This window comes from Muntiacus reevesi, chromosome 7, assembly GCF_963930625.1.
Source record: "Muntiacus reevesi chromosome 7, mMunRee1.1, whole genome shotgun sequence".
NCBI classification, from domain to species: domain Eukaryota; kingdom Metazoa; phylum Chordata; class Mammalia; order Artiodactyla; family Cervidae; genus Muntiacus; species Muntiacus reevesi.
Window position 1 is genome coordinate 59033395 of NC_089255.1, and position 23534 is coordinate 59056928.

General features: G+C 35.6%; 1 protein-coding gene across 1 annotated transcript in view; it reads left to right on the forward strand.

Moving 5' to 3' along the window:
• The window catches only part of SECISBP2L (SECIS binding protein 2 like), a 54959-nt gene that overhangs the window by 17039 nt on the left and 14386 nt on the right, over positions 1-23534 (forward strand). Inside the window, exons 5-16 of the mRNA XM_065940398.1 lie at positions 1595-1827; positions 2122-2146; positions 2498-2613; positions 8370-8504; positions 9972-10052; positions 10586-10753; positions 11027-11168; positions 14340-14509; positions 15252-15384; positions 16992-17154; positions 19046-19266; positions 20222-20376. Coding sequence (XP_065796470.1) covers positions 1595-1827; positions 2122-2146; positions 2498-2613; positions 8370-8504; positions 9972-10052; positions 10586-10753; positions 11027-11168; positions 14340-14509; positions 15252-15384; positions 16992-17154; positions 19046-19266; positions 20222-20376 — 1742 coding nt within the window. The remainder of the gene's footprint in view (positions 1-1594; positions 1828-2121; positions 2147-2497; positions 2614-8369; positions 8505-9971; positions 10053-10585; positions 10754-11026; positions 11169-14339; positions 14510-15251; positions 15385-16991; positions 17155-19045; positions 19267-20221; positions 20377-23534) is intronic.

Genomic DNA, 23534 nt, shown 5'->3' on the forward strand with positions numbered 1-23534 from the left:
TGAGGACATGTAAAGAGTTCATAAGAATCAGTAAGAAAATGATCTCACCTTGCGCTCAGGGCCCCTGGAATGCAGTGCTGCCAGGGGGCTGAAACACTATAAACACTTTGGCAGAACTATAGGAATCTTTGTTTTGCTCCAGTTGGCCTACTGAGGACAGTGTATCCAAATGGAATCTCCTCCCAGAAAGGAAAGGAACTGTTTGATTAAAGGTGCGTATACTGCGACAGCACACAAAAAACCACTGAAAACTTCTCAAAGTCCAGTAATAGGCAATAAGTCAAAAGAAGTGCCCAGGACATCCACTCAGTGGGGTAATATGGAACCTTCATATATTATAATTAACAAAGAACATACATATAATATTAAATAGCACAACTAAAAATTATATTAATTCTGTATAAAAGTTATATATAGAAAAATTGTGATTGTGAGAAAAGGGTTGTAGGGGAAAATTATGTAGTAAAAGGAATTTTAGTGGTGTGTTGGGTTGGGACGAATTGGTAAGAGGTCTTGTTTTTTAAAATGTCTTGTAAGTACAATTTGTGAAACACAAAAATGAGAAACAGGCAACTTAGTAGAGAAATAAACAGAAATCAAACAATCCAAAAGTAAAACTAACAAGTATTTCACAGAGGGGAAAACATGCATGGCTGTTCCCAACCTCATTATTAAGCAGGAAAATGCAAATTAAAATCTGCAATGAGCCATCTTTTTATACCCAGCAATTGAGAGAAATTACAGTCTAGAGGACAGTGTCTAGTATTTGGTGAATGTGTGCACCAGCAGGGTTATTTATATCCTGCTCTTAGAGAGTGCAAACTGTTTTAACCACCTTTGAAAATGATTTGGCATTACCTAGGTAAGTTGAACGTTACATGTAACCCCTAAGCCTACCAATATTTACCTTAGAGAAACCTTCATGTGCACACATACATACTCTTTCATCTATATAAGAATGTTTACAGAAGTACTGTTGTTGAGAGCAAAACCCCAGAACAACCCAAGTGTCCCATCAGTGGTACAAAGGACAAAGGCACTGTGGTATATTCATACACAGGCATTCTAGATTTCAGTGACCTTAATGAGTTATAGCCACATGCATCAGAATCTCAAAATCAATCAGCGTTTCAGGGAGAGAGCAGCAGCAGGGGGAAGCATTTTTGTAAAGGTAGAACTGCAAAAGTACATAATTTATGTTTTGGAAATACAGAAGTCCACAGTAAATCTATTTTAAAAAGTGAAGGAGTGATAAACACAATTCCGAATAGCCTCTGAGGGAGGAAGAGAATAAAGTGGTGGAGGAAGCATGCAGTGGACTTCAAAGGATTGGTGATGTTTAATGGATGATAGTGGTTTGTTTTAATTATATAATATTAAATACACAAATAGTTATGCAGATACTCTCCATAATAAACACATGTTATAAAGCAACTTGTCAGGAACATCTTTTTGCCGATTTTTTCAAAAAGTTTCCACCTGTTTTCTTTGTTTACAAAGTTCGATATTGTTCTTTTCTTACAATTTTAATGATAATTTAAAAGAATTGGTCAGCTTGTTCCTCAAGAGTTTTCACACTTTCCTTGCCTTACAGATTTCCCATCAGACATCGCAAACAAATCTCTCTCTGAGAGCTCTGCCGCAATGCTCTGGAAGGCCAAAGGCAGGAGGAGAAGAGCCTCCCACCCGACTGCGGAGTCCTCTAGTGAGCAGGGAGCTAGTGAGGCTGACATTGACAGTGACAGTGGCTACTGCAGCCCCAAACACAGCAACAACCAGCAGCCTGCTGCGGGGGTGTTGAGAAATCCCGATTCTGGCTCCATCAGTGTATGTGACGTTACTTTATCTTCTCATCTGTCATCTCTGTCAGTGTTATCTTTGTGTCTTTGTCTAAAGCTGAAGTATCTATTTTCATTAATAGTTCCTATAATATGATGGTTAAAGAGGTGTTTTGTATGTTTTACTATTAATATAAAAATACTCATTTATGGAGAAGTATTTTTTTCTAAGATTATAATAAGTGTACTTCACAGTAGATGGAATTGTGAGATGTTTTGCAAGGAATATGGTGTTTACTCTTAAGCAGAAAATAATTGTCTTTTTTTTTGTTTCTATTTTTAGCATGTGGACTCATCTATATGTGCAGGTACTTATTTTCTGCATAGTGTTTTTGCTCTATTTTCTTCTCTGTCCATGTCACAGTTTTGCTTTAAGCATGAAGCTTGCTGATGCTGCAAAAAAATTAGAAGTCTTCCAAAGAAATGCAAGTTAATTTGAAAATATGGTTTTGTTGATGAAATTGGGAGAATGTCAGCTGGAGGTATTCTGCAAGTTGACCCTTAACATTACCAAGAACTGGAATGCCACTTAAAAAGTTTATGGAAATTTTCCAGAGTTACATTTAGAATGACTGAGTTTCAACACATGATGTTAGGGGGCACTTTAGGTTTTGGCATCTTTATAATTAAATTATATTTTAAAATCTCATTTATTATAGGTGGTGTAAATTGGTCTAATGTAACTTGCCAGGCAACTCAGAAAAAACCTTGGATGGAAAAAAATCAGACATTTTCTAGAGGTGGAAGGCAGACTGAACAAAGAAATAATTCACAGGTAATTTGGATTAGTTGGAGAAATAGATGTGAGATGAATTATTATAAATTATGACTTTGAAGAGCAGTGTCCTTAATTTTTGGTGATGCATATTGTGTTTAACATGGTAATCTGGAACTTTGAAGTAGTTTAACGAATAAAACTATTTAAATAATGAAACAAAATGGCAAGATGTTGAATAAGTGGGATATATATTGTACCATTTTCTACTTTTCTCTATTTAAGAAACGTATTTGGATATTTTATAACTTAAAAAAGAATACAGTCCTGCTTCATCTTCTGAGACTTTTTCCTATCTATATAAAAAAAAACATAAAGCATATTAATGCCTTAAATATTGATTTTTTTGACCTTCAGGACTACAGCCTTGTCCATGTCTTTCCTTGACTATAAACACCACCAACCAAGCTTGGTGCTTGGTGCGGTACCACAGTGATGGCCACCTCGTGCTGTAATGTGGCCAGACTGCGTAGCTTCCTGGGTTTGGGGAGCAAGATTTAGCTGCAGTACAGCAGAGCAAGTTATATACTGCCACAGACTTCCAATAACTACCTTCCTGTGTTGGTTGTCTATGAAATCAGGGAGGCATTGGTTGGTCAGTATTTTTCCTTTTTTAATTTCTAGATAGCATGCCTGGATTTCTTAAATCTTGTTAATGGGAATTAAAGTTACCATGTGAGTAGATCTAGATGAACTGAAATAGAAGTAAGTTAATAATGGATTGAATAAACCAAACACTTGCCTGTGCCTTGCTTCCCTGAAGTGAAGTTCCCTAGCATTAATTTTGCTGTCAGGAAAACAAGTAGAATAGTGCCTCTTCCCTACAGTTATTGGAAAAATGAGTCATTGTTGTTTGTGGCAGGCTTGTGAAGCAGTCTAGCTTTATTTGATCAAAAACAAAAGAGCTGAAACAAGAATTGTTTATATAGATTAGATAAACAAAATCTGTGGAATGTTTGGTCAAGTACTAAAATTTTATCTTGAAATTGTAACTGCTAGTCCTGCCAAGCTTGCAGTCTCAGCATTGGTACTTTTGATGTCAGTAGTCCTCTAGAGAGTAAGTAATACTGATACAGAAAAATATTTTATCTCTGCCTCAAAGCTAAGGAGAATGGTGAAAAAACACAAAACAGAAAATTATGGAAATGGGTAAACATTTGTTTACTTTGTATCTGTTCATTTGGAAAGAATTGGAGCCAGGTGTTGAACAATGTGTTTTCTTTTCTACTTCTGAGGCTTTGTTGTACTTTTCTTAAGTGTGCAGTTGTTTGATTTTTTGATAGGGATAATCTTTTTTTTTTAAGTCAAAATATTTTTACTTTGCAGTTTCTGATCATTTTAGGGCTTTAAAAAAGCCTTTTAGAAGTGTAGTAAATATTCATTTGTACTTTCTGCTACTTTTTTACAGTGTAATGTTTTCAAAACTTTTTTATCCAAGGTTTTCTTTTGAAGCATGGTACAACATAATGATGTCAATTTTCACAGTAGTTAACCAGTTGTCTTAATGTTGTAATATATTAATTTTTTTCTGATTTACTCTTTTAGTCATCTGCTAGTTTCTTATGTTTTAGGTTCTGTTTTTGACCTTTTTTCCCATTTATTAGATTTGTACACCTGTACAGTGTGGTTTTAATTACTGAACAATGACATGATTTTTTAATACTTTTACCAGCGTCTTAACATTTGAAACAGCAGGTTTTTTCTATACTCTGATGTAACCTTAATTGTAAATGATAGAGTCTAAAAATTTAAGTTATTTTTTGAATAAAATAAAAATGGTTTTATTTTGTGAATAGGTTGAAAAAATATATGAAAATATATTTCATATGGAATATATGAAAAAGGTTATACAACAAACAATCTCATTTGCATCCTGCCTTCACATGTGTTCTCCTCTTACCTGTACCTGTGTATTTGCCCAGAGTTTCTTCATGTCATTATATGTAAATATATAAGTATATATCTCATGTTTTATTCATTCTGTTCTGTGCTCTGTTCACATCTCTTAACAATGTATCATAGAAATATTGCTGTATTATTTACTCAGAGGGTTTCTGCACTTTTTTAAGCAACTCCTAATGTTGGTGGAGAAGGCAATGGCACTCCACTCCAGTACTCTTGCCTGGAAAATCACATGGATGGAGGATCCTGGTAGGCTACAGTCCATGGGGTCGCAAAGAGTCAGACATGACTGAGTGACTTCACTTTCACTTTTCACTTTCACACATTGGAGAAGGCATGGCAACCCTCTCCAGTATTCTTGCCTGGAGAATCCCAGGGACAGGGGAGCCTGGCGGGCTGCCGTCTATGGGGTCGCACAGGGTCGGACACGACTGAAGTGACTTAGCAGCAGTGTTGTTGGGGCTTCCCTTGTAGCTCAGTTGGGAAGGAATCTGCCTGCAATGCAGGAGACCTGGGTTCAATTCCTGGGTCGGGAAGATCCCCTGGAGAAGGAAATGGCAACCCACTCCAGTATTCTTGCCTGGAAAATCTCATGGACAGGGGAGCCTGGCCTGCTACAGTCCATGGGGTCACAAGAGTTGGACACAACTTCCAACTAAACCACCACCACCACCTAATGTTGATGCATCCTTGTTATTTTCTGGAGTCCTGTTGATGGACACTTTGTTTATAAACTATTGCTATTGTGGACACAGTATTATTTTGAAATCTGTGTGTAGAGCAGTAGAATATATTCCTGGATAAGTGTTGCTGAGTGAAAAGGTGAAGTCACCTCTGTTATTTGGTAAATATCACCAGATTGTGCCATTTTGCATTCTTAACAGTAATGTGGAGAGTGCTTATTTCCATAGAGCCTCAGAAATCATGTGTTTTCAATATTTTGGATTTCTGCCAGGGTTAGGAGAAATAGTGTATTCATGTAATTGAGCATCTTTCCATATGTTTAAGGACCATTTGTACTCTTATGTGAACTTGTTATGTTCTTTGTCCATTTATTGTGCTTTGACCTTTTTCTCTGTTTTTGTACATTTTTAAATCAATTTGATCAAGCTCTTACCACATTTAAAGAAATTTTAAGAGCCTTTAGTCTGTTATATGAGTTGCAAATATTTTACTAGATTTGCATTTTTATTTTTGACTTTGCTTAATAATTGCCATGCACAAGTTTGTTTTAAATACTGTTAAGAAGTTGATTTTTTATAAAGAAATTTATCTGATTTCCTCCAGTGTGTTTATGCTCTTGTGTTTTTTACATTTAAATCTTTATTCCATTTAGAGTTTGTCTTAGTGGATGTTGTGAGAAATGGGTCTTATTTTGTATTTTTCATGTGGCTACCCAAGTCTCCCACCACTGTGAATTGACAAGTCCATTACTTCATCTGTTTGAGATACCCACCTTTATCACCTATTAAATTTCCATATATTTTGAAATCTTGTTTCTGGATTTTCTATTTTGTTGTTTGGTGGTTAAATTAATCTATCAACTTAAGGAGAATGGACATCCTTTATGATGTGGCATCTTTCTAGAAAAAAAAATATGTCATTCTCTTTTTGAGTCACCTTTTGTGTTCTTTAGAAGTATTGTATAGTTTTCTGAAAACAAATTTGTACATATTCCTCATATGTTAATTCTTAGTGTTTTTCTTTTTGCTATGTAAATGGAGTATGAAAACTTAAATCTTTATATATTAATTTTATGCTAGTCATTTAAGAATCTTAATATGTATTTGTTGTTTCTGCTTTGTTCGGTTCTGTATGCCCAGTCTCTATTAACAGAACTCTTTGAGAAGAACTTAAAAAAACAAAGGTTCATTCCAGGAGGTAATTGAAATACTTGCATATTTGATCCCCATGAACTTTGTTGGAACCATTAGTTGGGGATTTTAATTTAATCCTCAAACTTTGTCTCCAAGAATTAAGTTGCGTTTATTTTTTAAAAGAATTATTTTTGTGTTTGTAACAACATTAATGCATATATATTAACTGTGGTTTACAAGAAGGCTAACATTTTGATGTAATTGTAATGCTGTTTGGAAGGCAGATTTACATTTACTTTTTTGTGATAGTGACTGTACAAAGGGATGAAAATTTCTACTCAGGAATTACTCTCTTGCTTCCTATTCATCCCTATGTTGGGGCTTGATTGTTAGTACTCATTTCAGTGTGAATAATTTCTGTGAATTAAGTCGTTTCTTTGGTACCTGGACATTGTAAATTGTGTTTGTTTTGCCATCCTTTGTGTGAGCTTCTTTTCATGAACCAACTTAAAAAATACTGTATTATGAAAATTTTTAAACAGACATTAAAGTTGAGATAATTTTATTGAGAACATTCCTTGTTAGATGCTATCAAAGATTTTTCTAAAATTGGCTTCATCACATGGTGTATTTTTCTATCTGTCTCTCTATCCATGTTCATGAGTCTATTTTAAGATGAAGTAAACATTTAAAACCAAGAATCTGTTGGGTACCTGGAAAATTATCTAGTTTCTTAACAGGTACTTACAGGTTATAGGAAGTAGCCCAGTTTTCACAATAGATCCTCTGAGGAAGAATTACATTTACTGTATGGACTGTGCTGTAGCTTATAGTTCTGCCATACAACCTATTTCCCAAGAGTGTAAAAATTCTATTTCTTATCAGCAAGTCTTTTTAGACCTGTTGATTAGCATGAGAATTGCCAGGTGCTTCCAGGGCTTTGTGTGCGTATTTTTTATTTCATATCCAAAGCCTATTTACCAGCACCTGCAGTCCAGGTCCACTTCAAGTTCTGTTTATTATTAGGATTCTTGAGTAACTGGTAAAGAAGACTGTACTTTTCACATCTTCTCTAAAGTGTCCTGGTTAAGAAGGGCATTTCATATAAGTTGCATTGGGTACTTGAGAGAGGGAACTTAATTGCCTTAAGATAATGCTTTTTCTTACTCTTAAGTTCTCTGTATGACAGTTGAACATTTTGCAGATGTATCAATAGGATAATAATTTGTGTGACCGAAATTTTTATCCTCAAATCTGTTTTCTTATAAACAAGGTTTAAAATTTTTAATATTTCTTAGGATTAAAAAATATGAAAGCTGCAGATACTAATAGATCTAAAATAGTTTTTTATAAAAAGGTAATGTGTAGTTTCTCTCAGTAGTAACATCGTTCAAAACTACAGTGCAATGTCACAAGCCCGATACTGACATCAGTGTAGTCAGGATTCAAAACAGATGCGTTACTCTAGGGATCCCTTATGTCACTCTTTTATAGCCAGACTCCCTTGCTTTCCTCACCAGCTTCTCCTTAAACTCTAGAATCCACTAATGTGAATCTACTAATATCTTTCCCCATTTTTTGGTTGTGTCATTTCCAGAGTGTTATATACATAAACTGATATAGTCTTTTTAGGATTGACTTTTTTCACTAATGTGGTTTTCTGGAGATTCCTACAGATTGTTAGTTATATCAGTAGTTTGTTTTTATGGTTGCCTACTGTTTTATAGGGTGAATATACCACAATGAGTTTATGCTCTCAATGAAGGACATCTGGGATGTTTCTTGTTTTTGGTATTACAAATAAAGCCAATATAAGTGTTCATGCATGGGGGGGAGTAACATGCCCTAATTATCATATTTTTGTGTTTTCATTATATTTACCTCATTTGTCAAAGTTTTACCCTTTTATAACAAATTATGCACTTTATGAAAATTTGTTGAGTTGTATACTTTTGGGTACATTTCTGTATGTTATACTTCAGTAAAACATTTTACTTAAAAATAATACCTTTTTCTCCTCCTCTGGGGTTTATTTAGGTTGGATTCAGATGCCGAGGACATAGTACTTCCTCAGAAAGAAGACAGAATTTGCAAAAGAGACAAGATAATAAGCAGTTAAACCCTAGTCAGTCTCACCGAGGCGACCCAAATTCTGAGTCTTTATATTTTGAGGTATTTATTTCAAACTGTAAATTGTTAAATAGCAAATGTTCCCATTAAGAAATTAATTTTTATTACATTATGATAAGTACTTTTTATGTCTTAATCCATCACTGCTGTTAGATTGTAAGTTACCTAGAAGTATTGACTCACATTTTTTCTTGGTTATATATAGTTAGCCTAAACATTAGCTTTATTAATGTTTGTTTTTATAAATTTTTATCATGAATATTCATCATTTTGAAGTAACATGCAGAGATAGAACCTAATTTTATATGAATTTCACCTAATATGAATCTTCTCAACTTTAATTATCAGTGTTGAGTTTCTTTTGTTAAGGCTTTCAAATTTGAAAATAGTTAAATCTGGTTAATTTGTGCTGCTAATCAGAGGAGTCTTGAGAAGGAAGATAAAAGGCTATTTTACTTTCTCTGATAGGCAGACAGTTTATATTCTAATGGCAGTGTTTTTATTACTTATTCATCTAACTGGCACTGATTGGAGGCCTGTTATCTATTTAGTAAAGTGCTCTGCATGATACATTAAAATGAATAGACACACTACCCTTAGGGAGATTACTGTATAAAGATGAATGTAGGCATGTACACACCTGGTAATTCTTAGGTGTGGTTAGAGTTGAAAGGAGTAGTAAGTTTTAGGTTTGAGGCAGGATAGGGTTCACATTTGGAATAGGTTTTAAAGAATGAGTAGAGCTTGTGTCAAGATGGTGAACAACATCCCAGGTAACTCATTTGAATAACTCATTTTTGTTAACATAGTTTCTATAAAATGGCTTAATAGTTGAGTTTTAAATATACTGGAGGCCAGAGGCTAGAGATGAATAATATGTTACATAAGCTTGATAATTGCCCTAAAGGACTTGAGAGTGCATCTGAAGTATTATATCAAGAACGGTACCTGTGGCAGATTTTTTATTTACCCTTAATCATGATTCATTCCATAGTTATATTTAAAGATATTAGATATAATTTTCAGTGTAAAGGAGGATATTGGTTAAGAAATTACTCTGAATAGGGAATTTATTTTTATTTTTTAGCTTGTAATCTTTTTGCTAGGTATATGTAGCAGTGGGACAGGGAATATATTAATGAAATTCACATTAAGCCATTTCTTTAAAATCCAAATTATGTGAAATGTGATAAAATCCTTTTTGAATTTTTTTTTATTTACCTGACTACCTTGGGTAGAATTATTAATAAAAATGGAGTTGTAGATACAGAAATCCAAAGGATGAATGTGTGGATATGTCCTCATCCTTGAATAATTAAATTAGCTTTGTGTTAGCCTGTGAGAAATGAGACTTCCTTTTTAAGACTGACTTAAAATAGTTCAATACTGAGTTAATTACTTGAGTTGATTACTTCCCCATTTCTCATTACTCTCAAGCATTATAAAAGGTTGTTCTTAAGAATTCATTGCTTTGGACTATGTTTTACTTAAAATGTGGAACTATTTTAGGATGAAGATGGATTTCGAGAACTAAGTGAGAATGGAAATGCTAAAGATGAGAATATGCAACAGAAACTTCCTTCAAAAGTAGTAAGTGACTTTTAAAAATGATAAGTAAAATGTATGAATGTCTTTTGAGCCATGATTGTGTTGGAAAGAAATACTACAGGAAAGTATAAAGACTTGGGCAGATGGTATTGAAGAAACACCATATTTAGGACTGATTTAGTATTTTCAGCGTAGCCAGAACAGACACTGTCCTTTGAAGTCCATAGTTCCATTTCAGAGAAGTAAATACCATTTATTAAATGACATCATGCAATGTACAGTCCATGCTAAAATTTCCCCAGTTGTTACAAAACTTTACTTTGAAATTCGTTTGTTTTTAGTATAGAATCCAGATGGTTATATTACCTGCTGCAGTGTGCTGTTTTGTCACTATCATTTTCCAGTCTCCCAGTCTAAAATGGTCCTACCACCTCACTGTTCTTTATGACATTGAATGTTTTGAACAGTATGTCTAGCCCAGTTATATTTGAGAACTTCTCACATTCTAGATTGTCTTTCCTTATGATTAGACTTTTATGGACTCAATAAAAAATGTTTTTCTCTGGTTATCATAGTTGGATGATTTACCAGAAAACTCACCAATCAATATAGTTCAGACTCCAATTCCCATTACAACCTCAGTTCCTAAACGTGCAAAAAGTCAAAAGAAGAAAGCTTTAGCAGCAGCCCTTGCCACCGCTCAAGAATATTCAGAAATAAGTATGGAGCAAAAAAAACTACAGGTATGTAATCATTTTTATGAATAAATATGGTAGTTTATTTGGTAGGTTTAGGGGAGAGGGTGGACGGAAGAGTGACAAATATAATTATCTTAAATTACCACTTTTTTTTAATCTTATCGCATGGCTTGCAGGATCTTAGCTCCCTGACCAGGAATTGAACCCACACCCTCCACAGTGAAAGCATGGAGTCCAGACTGCTGGACTGCCAGGGAATTCCCTTAAATTGTCACATTTTCATACTATAACAAAAATGTTTTAATATTTATCTTGCAGGAAGCTTTATCAAAGGCAGCTGGAAAAAAGAATAAAACACCTGTGCAGCTAGATTTGGGGGATATGTTAGCAGCTCTGGAAAAGCAACAGCAAGCCATGAAAGCACGGCAAATTACTAATACCAGACCTCTGTCATATACAGGTAATGTCATTCATCTGAGCAGGATGTCATTTGACTTTGGTAATATATTTTGGATATTGTTAATCTAAATTGTATATACCTAAAAAAAAAATTCAGAGTCTAATTACTCTGCAGCTCCTCTCCTGCCACACTATTACCTACCTTTCATTCACCCTAACCCCCAGTCTATCTATCTTTAAAGGAGTGATCCTCTTCAAATATAAGTTCAAAACTCTCCAGTAACTCCTCTTTTCACTTGGAGTGAAGCCAGAGTTCTAAGTCATATCTCAGCTGACCCTGTTACCTTTTTCCCTTGCTCACCATTCTCCCTTGGCACACTCTGCTTTAGCCACTCAGCCCTTTTCTGTTCCACAGACACTTCTAATGTGCTCCTAGCTCAGTTCTTTAGGCTTGTGCTTTACCTGGAACTCTCTTCCCTCAGGCATCAGTATAGTGTGTTCCCTCAGGCCCTCTGGATCTCTTTTCAGATTTGTCAGTTGGTACATATCATTAACCAACTTTGAAGGTAGCAGTAAGGACCACAAGTAATTTGGCTCTATAACTGTTAAATTATCCAATTTAAAACCAAATGGCAAACCTAGGAGTTTTGATCAATTTTGTGTGTATGTGAGAGAAAGAGTGGGATTCCGAGGGAGAAAATGATCTCGCTTTCTCCTGAAACAGTGTATTTTAACAGACCTCATCAGAGTTAGGCTCAGCAGTTTTGAAATGCTCCCTTATTTGCTTTCATAGTCTTTGTTTTAGAGGATGAGAAATAAGATAAAGGAAAGGGAAAGGCACCAATAAAAAGCACTGATGTTGAGAGGCAGAGTTGAATTTCCTGTTTTTTTTTGTTCCTATATAAAGGATCTACTATTTTTAAACAAAAAGATAAGTAACAGTTTATAGCTTTAATTGTGTGTGCAAAATGTTTAAACCTATAGTTAATTACCCATCCAGTATGAACCTTAGCTTAGAGTAACTGTTAATAAAAATAATATTGAGTACATCCCAGGCTTTAGAGTTACATTGAGATGAGGAGTTATGTTGAGATGAGGAGAATGGTCGTAACATCTTACTAAGAGCAAAGGAGCCTGGGAAATGGAACTGAATTAGCAGTGTTCGGGGTCAGTGTGGTCTAGGGCTTGCATGCGGGGGCTTTGGATCTCCTGGATCCTGTTCTTCCACGTATTTCCTTGGCAAGTTATTTAATCTTCCTGTGCTTCAACTTCCTCTTATTATAATAGAGATAATACAGTACCTGCTTCAGGATTGTTTTCAGGGAGTAAATGGGATGATACATGTAAAGTGCTCAGTAACATGTAACTAATTATTTAGGGGAAAAAACCATTAGTCTGTGATACTTCAAGTGGCTTATTATAACTTTGATTCATTTAACACGTTAATATATACAAATGTAATTATCTACATGGAAAGCATTGTGTCAGTAACTGTGGAATTACAGATATGATTAAGATATGTCTGTGGTCAAGAAGATTATAGTATAGTCAGAAAGACATAAACACAAAGCTCATAAAAAGCAGTGCTTCGGGAAAGGTGCCAGCAAAGTTTAATGAACTTATAGAAGAAAGAGTGATTTATGTCAACAGGACCATATGGGGAGGATGTTACAAATGACTTCATATGTGATTTGAACTGGACTTTGAAGGGAGAGTAAAGTTCTTGACAGGTAAAAATGAGATTAACCTCTAATCTGTCACTGTGTTTAAATTGGTAAGGGTTGATTACAAAGAAATCAGCTTTCTTGGGAAGTTCAAAAGAAGGATGGGACTATGGCAAAGATGTAAATGGATTTTGAGAAAGTTAATAGGATTTTTTAATTGATGGAATGGAGAAACAAGTCAAAGATGACTCCAGACTCTATGACATAGAGCATTGTGTTGGTGGTGAGGGATATGATGATTCCAAATAGACTAAGAATCATGGAAGAAGAATTTTCTTGGGAAGAACAGACTCTGACCCTGTTGTATTTGAAATGTAAGTTAGGGAGATCTTGCTGGTTCCTATTTAACATAGGTATATGCAGTTCAGGTTAGAAGTCAGTAAATTTCAAATAGGGATGATTGTTGTAATTGGAAATACATAAGATTGTCAGGGGAAAGAAAAATTAGGATAAAAGATGTAGAACGCTCAGACTTAAAACACGGAAGGAAAAAGAACCAGAAAAACAGGTTTGAGACAAAGTAAGAGAAATAGAATGGAATGTAACAGAAGATGAGGATAGACTTTTCAGAAAGAGGAAGGATATGGCTTTGGTAACAAATGCTAAAAAGAAAAAAACTAGAGTAGAGCAAAGATTCAGAATTAGATTTGGCGATTGTAAAATTATATGTGATCTTGGCAATAGCAGTTTCAAGAAAGTGGGTAAGGCAGGGGCCAGATTATAATGATTTGAAAAGTAATGGGAAAGCTGACTATTTGGAAGTTACAGAAAGAGAGGAGTGGTGGTGCCTTAGAAGCCAGTCAGGGGAGAAGTTTCGTTGGTTTGCCTGCTGTTTTTCAACCTTTCATGTAGAGAAGATTTTAACTTCTTTTGGGGAGTTAGGGAAGAACTTGAAAGATTAAAGGGGAAAGGGATAGAGCAAAATCCTTGAGGAATTTAATCCTGAGATGGGATTGCTAGCAGAGGTGGTTGGTGAGCCTTGGGTGGGAGTAAGGATGCCTGCTGCCTCCTGTCAGGTGGCTTAAAAGCTGATATTGGAAAGCATCTGCTCAGGGAAGTAACAGGAAAGCTTTTCTGCTAGAGTGAGAGGATTGAGATGATTAATAGAGGCAAGGTTTACTGAAGGATGGGCGGTATGCACTGGAGAATGAGGGTAACGATCAATCAGGCATAAATGAATTGCTTGAATAGTACTGAAGAATACAGCTGAGAGGGAAAATCATCATTCTTTACCGACAGGCTGAAATGAGGAGTGACCTTATATAAGGGTCATTCTTAGATTTCATTAGCAATAAGAAGAGGTACAGAGTTTTGAAATTTCAGAGGTAGAATGGTTCTTTGCAGCTGTATCTGAGGGACATTGCACGGCCATATACTGCTTCTGCTATTATGATGTCAGTTTTCCACAAGAAAAGGATGTTCTTGTTCTTAGACATTTATCATTAGAAATTTTGAAAGTATGTGGAGTTGGCCATAAGAGTAAAACTAATGTTCTTGTTTGCTTTAAGTGGTCACTGCAGCTTCTTTTCACGCTAAAGACTCTACTAACAGAAAACCTTTAACCAAAAGTCAGCCCTGTTTGACATCCTTTAATTCTTTGGACATTACTTCCTCTAAAGCAAAAAAAGGAAAAGAAAAGGAAATTGCAAAACTAAAACGGCCCACAGCACTTAAAAAGGTAAATCAAAACTGGGGGATGTTTATTTTACAGGATAAATAAGGGTTTAAATCTGTTTTGCAAATGTAGTTGTGGCATTTTAGCCAACAAATTATTGTGGAAAGTATGTTAAGCATGCATCTTCATGATGACTAGTTAGTTAATTTGAGGTTAGCATCTGAGCATCATGACTCTTTTCCTGTGTTGACCAAGGCCCTGTAGAATGAGTTCTGTCTGTAACGTTAAAGCAAAAAAAATTAAACATTTAGGTATCCAAAAACTGGACCCTAGGGATCAGAAGCCTGAGGTTCTAGTACCAACTTAGTACTTAGTGTTATGTTTTAGCAAACCTTTCTTACCTTCATCTTGTCTTTAAGTTGGGGATAATATCTGCTCTCTTTAACTCAGTTTTATTATTAGGAGGAGCAGGATGAGATAATACATAACCAAATAAATCTAATGTAACTCTGCGGTCTGGTTTCCAAGCTTTATTTTACCCATTTTGGGGGAAGCCCTAGTTTGTCAACTAGGATTTAAAGAATGAAGCAGATCTGGTTTAATAGCTGTAGTATTATATTGTCTTCCTTTATTTTGGATATAGTACTTCCTTCAGCTTCACTGCCTAAAATTACATTTACCTTTTTGCCAGTTTCCACGTAGCCAGACAAAATCCTCATGTCCATTTTTTAAGTGTATAATAGTGAACATTTTAATTATTCAGTACATACTTAAAGAGTAATATAAGACTGGTAATGACTTTTAGGTTATTTTGAAAGAAAGAGAGGAAAAGAAGGGCCGTTTAACTGTGGACCACAGCCTTTTGGGATCTGAGGAACCAATAGAAATGCACTTAGATTTTATTGATGATTTGCCACAAGAGATTGTTTCCCAGGAAGGTAAGATCACTCCTTTTCCCTTTCTTCTCATAAAGTGATCCAGAGTTTTTAAATTGGTAGGTAACAGCCCATCACTAGTTACTCTCCTAAATATGCTCCATGTTTTATCTAAGTTTTTTTTTATGTTTGAGCATTTATTTAGAAGATGCTTCTGTAAGGAGATATTTACAGGAGGGGCAGGTGTTAATAGTAGGTCTGTGGCAGTTTTGAAGCTTAAATCCTGAATTTATTGTGAACTCTCATAATTACGATCTCACTAATGTCTCCTCTGTAACTGTCACAGTTCCTTTTATTTTGTCTTCTTTTATATCCAGAACACAGTTGGCTGTCTTTTCTTTGCAGGACTACAGTTGACCCTTGAACAATGCAGGTTTGAATTGCACAGGTCCACTTGCACACAGATATTTTTCAATTAATTTTGTGGAATTAACACACATGCCACAATGAGTAGAGAATTGTAAAGCTCATTGCCGTGCAGAGTCCCATGGGTTGATAGGATTCAGTCCCATACAGCGGGTAGCCAGCACATGATTCCAAATCGGACCTCAGGACAACCGCAGATACCTTCAAAAATTTCTCCTACTGTGAAAGAAAGATTTTGGGAGAGACCTGACTAGGTCCCTTTTTCTACTGCTATTTATTCTTTAAATTTCAGCAAACTATTTAAATCTGATTTACACGTAGATATAGTAGCAATGTTCCATTGGGTTTAGAAAAATAAATTTACTTCTAAGAATTGTTCCAATATATTTGGTTAGGGTTCCCCTTTACTCTCAATTAAGCATCTTTCCCTTTGTATTTAGGTGTTATCTATTTATCCATTCATTCAACAAGTGTTTTTGAATACTTGCTGTGTGTACTCTAATAACTGGAGTGGGGGCGGGAAGCTCAGGAAATGTAATAAAGCTATGTAGTGGGCTGTCCCTGTTACAGTAAATTTACAATCTAGCAGAGAGATAAGGTATATATATAATTTTGCAAATTAATGGACTAGACAAATACTAACTCATTTCCTGAGTTCATCTGTTTGAGAAGGAAACAGTAACTAAAGGAAGCAATTGAGTCAAAAGATGACAAATGTGGCTACCTGAGCACAGGAGCAGAGACCAGAAACTTGGGTGGTGCTTGGAGAATCAGAAGTGGTGTGGAGGAAATGAGAGAGGTGGAATCATCATTGCTAGCAGCAATGGGAATTTTAAGGCAGTTTTTAGAAATTATTTCTAAGAAAGAGGTGGAAAAATAGAGATGTAGGAGACAGGTAATATGATCCGGAAAGAGGTGCAGAAGCAGATACGTCTCTTTGTTCTTCAGTTTAGATCCTCTAAGGGTACGTGTTTTAGGTTGCTTTGCCGTCTCTCATCTTTTCTGTGAAGACGTATAGGCTGTGCTTGATTTTTTTCAGAGTATATTTTAAGACCTAATAGGAAGATTTGATATTTGTAGTATGTGAGAAATGTTTGTGATAGGAACAATGCCCAACTTGGTAGCTTCTGGAGAATTTGAAAGTGATAGAAAAGATACTGCCATTCTAAGTTGTTTTGATTGGTGTAGGACTTTTCAGCATTTGAAATTTCTAAATTCTTTCTCCTCACCCCACTTCTCCACAGATACTGGACTGAGCATGCCCAGTGATACGTCCCTGTCTCCAGCAAGTCAAAACTCTCCATACTGTATGACACCTGTGTCCCAAGGCTCTCCAGCTAGTTCTGGGATAGGCAGTCCAATGGCATCTTCAACAATAACCAAAATCCACAGCAAAAGATTTAGAGAGTAAGTTTTAGTCTCTATTGAGGTTGAATAGTTTAAATATCTTGATTGTAGTTCTGAATTTAATATTGTTATTATTTCTTGGTGAGTTGAGCCAACAGTACCAGAGATCTTTAAGTTCTTTCAGATTTAGTTTAACAGCTGGTTTTATTATATGGAAAACATTTTATCTGTGTTCATGTAAAAGTGATTTGACAATAAATATTCTTTTTATAGCAACTAGTGTTCATCCGTAGGAAATTTGGCCTCTTAGAGCTTATCTATAAAATGCCATACTATGACATCTTCTCTCTCCAGTACTTTTGCTTTTTGGTTCATATTGTCCTTCAAAAAAACTCTCTAATCAATGACAATTCTAAGACCCTACTATATGAAGTCAACCTATTACCTAAAGCTATTTGTTTTTAAGTGTATATTTCTAAGTTTTAAAATGCCCATCTGTGAATAATCTTGAACTGATGGTCATTGCTCTGAAGGATTTGGGAATATGAACTTTTGTGTAGATGAATTAATTTTACCTTTATTCTTTCTTGCTTATGAAAGAATCCCGGGGTAAGAATAAAATGTGTATGAATTCAAACCACATTGGTTTGTTCTGTTCCTTTTTTTTTATGTTACTGTTTTGAGCAAATACTAACCACCTAGATTTGAAAAGTTAATTAGTTAAGTGTCAAATAACAGATGTAGGGCAAGTAAATACTTGGAGAATAAAATTTTGCTCATGTATGAAATAAACAGTTTGGAAGAAAAGCAGAATAAAGAAAGTTGCATTTTTGGCATTTTATTCTTTAATTACATTCCTTAATTTTGTGTACTTTATTAATCTTGTGTACAATCTGTCTGGTGGTATCTTCCGCTCTGAAGTAATGTCATACTCATAAGTATTTAAGTATTTTTCACATAAACATTAGAAAAACCTCCAACATTATTTTTTTCACTAGAGAAAGGCAAGCCTGGATTTTCCCACCATATAATGTTGTTTACAAGTTGCAATTTGCTGGCCCAGCATTCTTAGATTAGAAATTATCCTGGTTCTCCTTGTTAAATACCTGCTTATGATAGAGATTATGGATGAGAACAAGCAAAGTAGAATATATAAGTAGTTTACTTTCATGGGGTCACAAAGGGTCGTACATGACTAAACGACTGAACTGAACTGAGCTTACTTTAACTTGAACGACTTCCTTACCCTTGAAATTAAGTACTGCAATGGCTTCGCACTTCACTTCCTGTTTTCTGGGCTGTGGCTCTCTCACAGAGAGCCCCATTCGGTTGTTTTGCCCATTATGAGGGCATGTGACTTTTACCTCGAAGATCTCTTTGGTTTTGACTTCAGTTTAATTACTGAATTCATCTTCTCTAGTCATAGATTTTCAGAGTTAGAGGGACCATTGAGGCTGTCATCCCTATTTTTTTTTTTTTTTGTCATCCCTATTTTTATGGTTCAGGAAGCCAGTGCCTGGAGACTGTGATATATCCAACCGTGGATGATGAACTGTTGGTATTAGGCATTTGGTTAGCTTTTATGAAATCAGTCTGTTTCCTATTAGAGGCATCCTTAGTATTCATTGGAATAAAATAACTTAATGCATTATCTCTTTACCAAAAAATGCCTCTTTTTATCTAATAGAAGGCTAATATTTGATTCATACCCTTAGGAATTTAGTAATTAGGTGTTTAGATAGTACTTCCCCGAGGTCTGTCCTTTACGTAAAAGCCAATCTGTTCTAATTCACAAGAACTCTGTTATTTTTCTCATTGACTGAAATATTTAGGAGATTTTAAAGACTTGGGGTTTTTTTTTGTTTTGTTTTGTTTTTAATGAAAACCTGTTCCTGGATGTATTTTTTTCCTACATAATTTTATAATTACCGATTTTTTGTTTCCTTTACAGGTATTGTAATCAGGTTCTTTGTAAAGAGATTGATGAATGTGTGACTCTTCTTCTTCAAGAGCTTGTCAGCTTCCAGGAACGCATCTATCAAAAGGACCCTGTGAGAGCAAAAGCAAGGAGACGGCTGGTTATGGGTCTTAGAGAAGTTACGAAACATATGAAGTTAAACAAGATCAAGTGTGTTATAATTTCTCCAAATTGTGAAAAGATCCAATCCAAAGGTATGAGCATTTTACTTTTGAAGTGTCTTGATATTTATGTAGTATAATTGTGGAATATGCGGTGACTTTTAAAAGGGGAAGCCATTTGTCTTCTTTAGGAGAGTTTAGGTTTAAAACGTAATATTGAACATGAGTAAAGAAAATGAAATATTTCACTTATTTCATTTTAATAAAATTGAGATCAGATTGTAAAGAAAATCCCCATTTATGAACCCTGGTGAAGGATTTAGGTTGAGCCAACCAAGTGTCCCCTTTGTTGTAAAAATTTTTTCAGTAGAATTTATTTACAGAGGTAAAGAAATGCACTCTTACAAGTTTACTACTTTAAAAATTTTCAGATTACCCTTGATAGCTCTTTTCTCTTAAAAAGAATTAGGAAAAAAAAGTGTCTGCTTCTGTTTATGGTGGAGGTTTGTCTCAGAAATCAGCAGTAACAGAGGCCTTTGGGTGAGCCAGCACACAAGTACTTTGTACCATGTCATGGTCATGCACCCTTTTTTGTCCTTTTTGATGACTGGAGTAGACAGATGCATCAATAGCGGTAACAGGCATATTCTGCACAGGGGAGACACACTAGTAAGAGCAGTCATTTATAATCAATCTTCCTGCTTGTGATGGGGGGCTTACATGAGCTGAGAGATCGGATAAAAGGCATCAGCTACTATTAACAATGATAATTAATTTAAAAAATGAAAAGTATTTATTATATTGAAATTTGATTCCTGTTGTGCTAATCCCTGTGGAGAAACAAAAATACTGGCATTTCAGGAATATGGTATTTAATTGGGGAGAAAGAAAATATGTACCTCTATCCATAGATAGGAAAATGTGTAGAACAGCCTAAGTGACCCCAAGCATTCATAGAATCCTTTGCTGCTGTGTCTTTTGCTTTAGCTCTAGGGTGCTGAAATAACTTCATTTAGGAAATAACTAAAATAAAACCTATATGTCTCAGGTGGCCTGGATGAGGCTCTCTATAATGTTATAGCCATGGCACGGGAACAAGAAATTCCATTTGTGTTTGCCCTTGGAAGAAAAGCTCTAGGTCGCTGTGTGAACAAGCTGGTTCCTGTTAGTGTAGTGGGAATCTTCAACTACTTCGGCGCTGAGGTAAGACTAGACACAGCCCCTCGGTGCCCTCGGCCACCGTCCCCGCAGTACGTTTTCCTTGGACACATGCCAGTGTTGTGTTTGAGAATTTGCCGAAGTGATATGGTGACTCTTCAGGAATGAGTGGAAAATTCTTGAGTATTACATTTCCTTGTTCCTAAACCTTGTTCCTAAACCTGTTGAGAGAACAGTTCTTCACCTATGATAGTTGTCTTCCTGTCATAGTCTGCTAACACAAACTTTGCCCATTGGAGCTTGCCCATTGGAGCTGCTAAATGATAAAGTAAATGTTACTTATTTAGACTAATGCTTATTAACTGATGACATAAAATTGGTTTTTGTTTTAATATGTGGGGTTCTTTTTAGTGTATCATTTGACTTTATTGTCATTTTTTACATTGATGTGTTTTCAGTTAAATTTGTTTTAAGTTGTATACAATTTTGGAGAAGGAAATGGCAACCCACTCCAGTATTCTTGCCTGGAAAAGTCCATGGACAGAGGAGCCTGGCGGGCTGAAGTCCATGGGATTACATGACTGAACATGTGTGCACGAGGGTGGAGGGAGATGGGTTGGTAGCAATAAAGTGGTAGAACTAAAATAAATATATAAATAAATAAATAAATTGTATACAATCTGGTGCATAAAACAAGACTTTTATATGAAGCTGAAGCTAAAGTATTTTGTGACACCGCTGATGAACAGTTTTCCCTCTTCTCAGCCATACTGTTTGTGTATATTTAAGTGTCTGTCTTTCCTTTCCAGCCCCATATTTGTATAGGCCCATCCCCCTATTTATTCAGTGTCTCTCCCTCTTCCCATTAAATTTTCTGTGTACCCACCTACTCTCTAGAGTCATGTAATTAACATTTGTGCTTGCCACAGGAGCCCGTGCTTTTCTCAGTTATAGAGTCAGCGCTGCCTTGCTGTAGTTCGTGTATTCCTTCGTGTAACTGAATCCCTTGAGGGCAGGCCCCTTGTCTTTGTGTCTGACAACCTTTCATATTACTCGGGAACGAACAGGTGATAAACGTTTAATAAATTGTGTGGTAGATGTATATCTCCCTGCTGTGTTAACTATATCTGAGGATTTGGATGATAAATAGCTCTATGGTAAAGACACATAGGCTCAGTGGTAAAGAATCAGTCTGCAGTGCTAGAGGGGCAGGTTCAGTCCCTGGGTCACGAGCATTCCCTGGAGAAGGAAATGGCAACCCTCTCCAGTATTCTTGCCTGGGAAATCCCATGGACAGAGAAGCCCAGCAGACTACAGTCCCCAAGGTCGCAAAACAGTCAGCACAACCTAGTGACTATAATGTTATAGCCATGGCACGGGAACAAGAAATTCCATTTGTGTTTGCCCTTGGAAGAAAAGCTCTAGGTCGCTGTGTGAACAAGCTGGTTCCTGTTAGTGTAGTGGGAATCTTCAGCTACTTCGGCGCAACAACAAATGACACATAATAAAAATGTAGTCCTTTTTTGTTCACTGTTCAAGTTTGTGGACTAGGATCAAGATCAGGAAAAGCAGACATGTTTGTTTTTAACTATATTGACTTCTTACTGAATTAGATGTATTAAGTTATTTGAATGCTTTTATATTATAAAATGTTTGCCAGTTTTATTTGTCCATTGCTTTACTTGCCTTTCCCATTGTGAGGTAGGTGAGTTACTGTTTACCAAACACCTTCAAAGAATGGAGGTCAAGGAAATACTGATACATTGTCAAGTGTGTCTACTGCAGTAAATATGGTAGCCCATCTAAGTTAAATTTATCATCTAGTAAGACTCACCTTTGAATTAAGCTTTTGGTCTTTACACTGATACTAGAGACTTTTATTCCCTAACAGCTTCTCTCTTCAATTGTGTTTTCTTTTCTATCATTTTACTTCCAACAGTTTCTGTGTTTTATTGTATTATAAAACCAATGTAAATCTCAAAATTACGTATCCATATGCCTGTTTTCTTTGTTGGCTTCACTTAAGTGCATGATTTGTTGAATATTGCAAAGAAATATTTATAACATGTTACATGTTTTTAATGGAGTCCATCCTCCTTCCCGTTTAAAGTTAAGTAAATCCTGAATATATTTTTGATACTACTGTCACCTACCTCTCTTCAAAAATCAAAACAATTAGCAACAGTGTTTACTGTACCTGCTGCTATAAAGCATTTAAGCTGCAGCTGGGTAAAGCATGCTACTTATGTTTTTTCTTCTCAGGTTTAATTTATAGAGACGTGTTTTTCCATAACATTATGGCACTTTTTTTTAAACCATGCTTTCATGTTATGGTTTATACTTAAATGACAGTGCTTTATTTAGAAAAAAATAGTTGTGTTGTACTTTTCCCCCATTTTCTGAAAACATAATTTTATGTACATAATTGAACATATTCTTACAGGTAGCCAGATTGTATCTACCATCTGAAATTTTTTACTTAATGTGTGGGTATATATTTTGCATTATGATACTAAATCAAGACATTAAAGAGTAGAATGTTGTTAAATTGTGATGTAAAAACCAGTAAAAGGATTTTTCTATAGCTCAGATGGTAAAGAATCTGCCTGCAATGCAGGAGACCCAGGTTCAATCACTGAGTCAGGAAGATCCCCTGGAAGAGGCCATGGCAACCCACTCCAGTATTCTTGCCTGAAGAATCCCATGGACAGAGGAGCCTGGTGGGATATAGTCCATGGGGTCACAAAGAGTCAGACACAACTGAGTGACATAAACACACACACACACACACACACACACACACACACACACAAAGAACCACTGAGTTGTTCTTTGATTATCCTTTTGTGACTGGGGAAACTTCAGTTTGCTTTAGATATTGTCGTACCTCCTCGTTACTGAGGTACAATTGTAATGCTATATGAATTTTGCCGTTTTACTAACACATGTGTGCTCCGTTACTTACCATTTCACTGGGATTGATAATTCTATTCATGTTCATCCTGTTTTGCTGATGGAAGAACATCTAGTTAACTCTATATTGTATTTCTAGGTTCTTATTTATAATTTGCCTTTCATTGTTTTCAAGGCCCAGCTAGCCAAACACTAGCTAGCCAGTCACTTGACTTCTGTTTGGTTATTTTTAAAGCATTGTTTCAACAAACAAACATTATAGGGAGCTTTTAATTCCTATGGAGACTGCC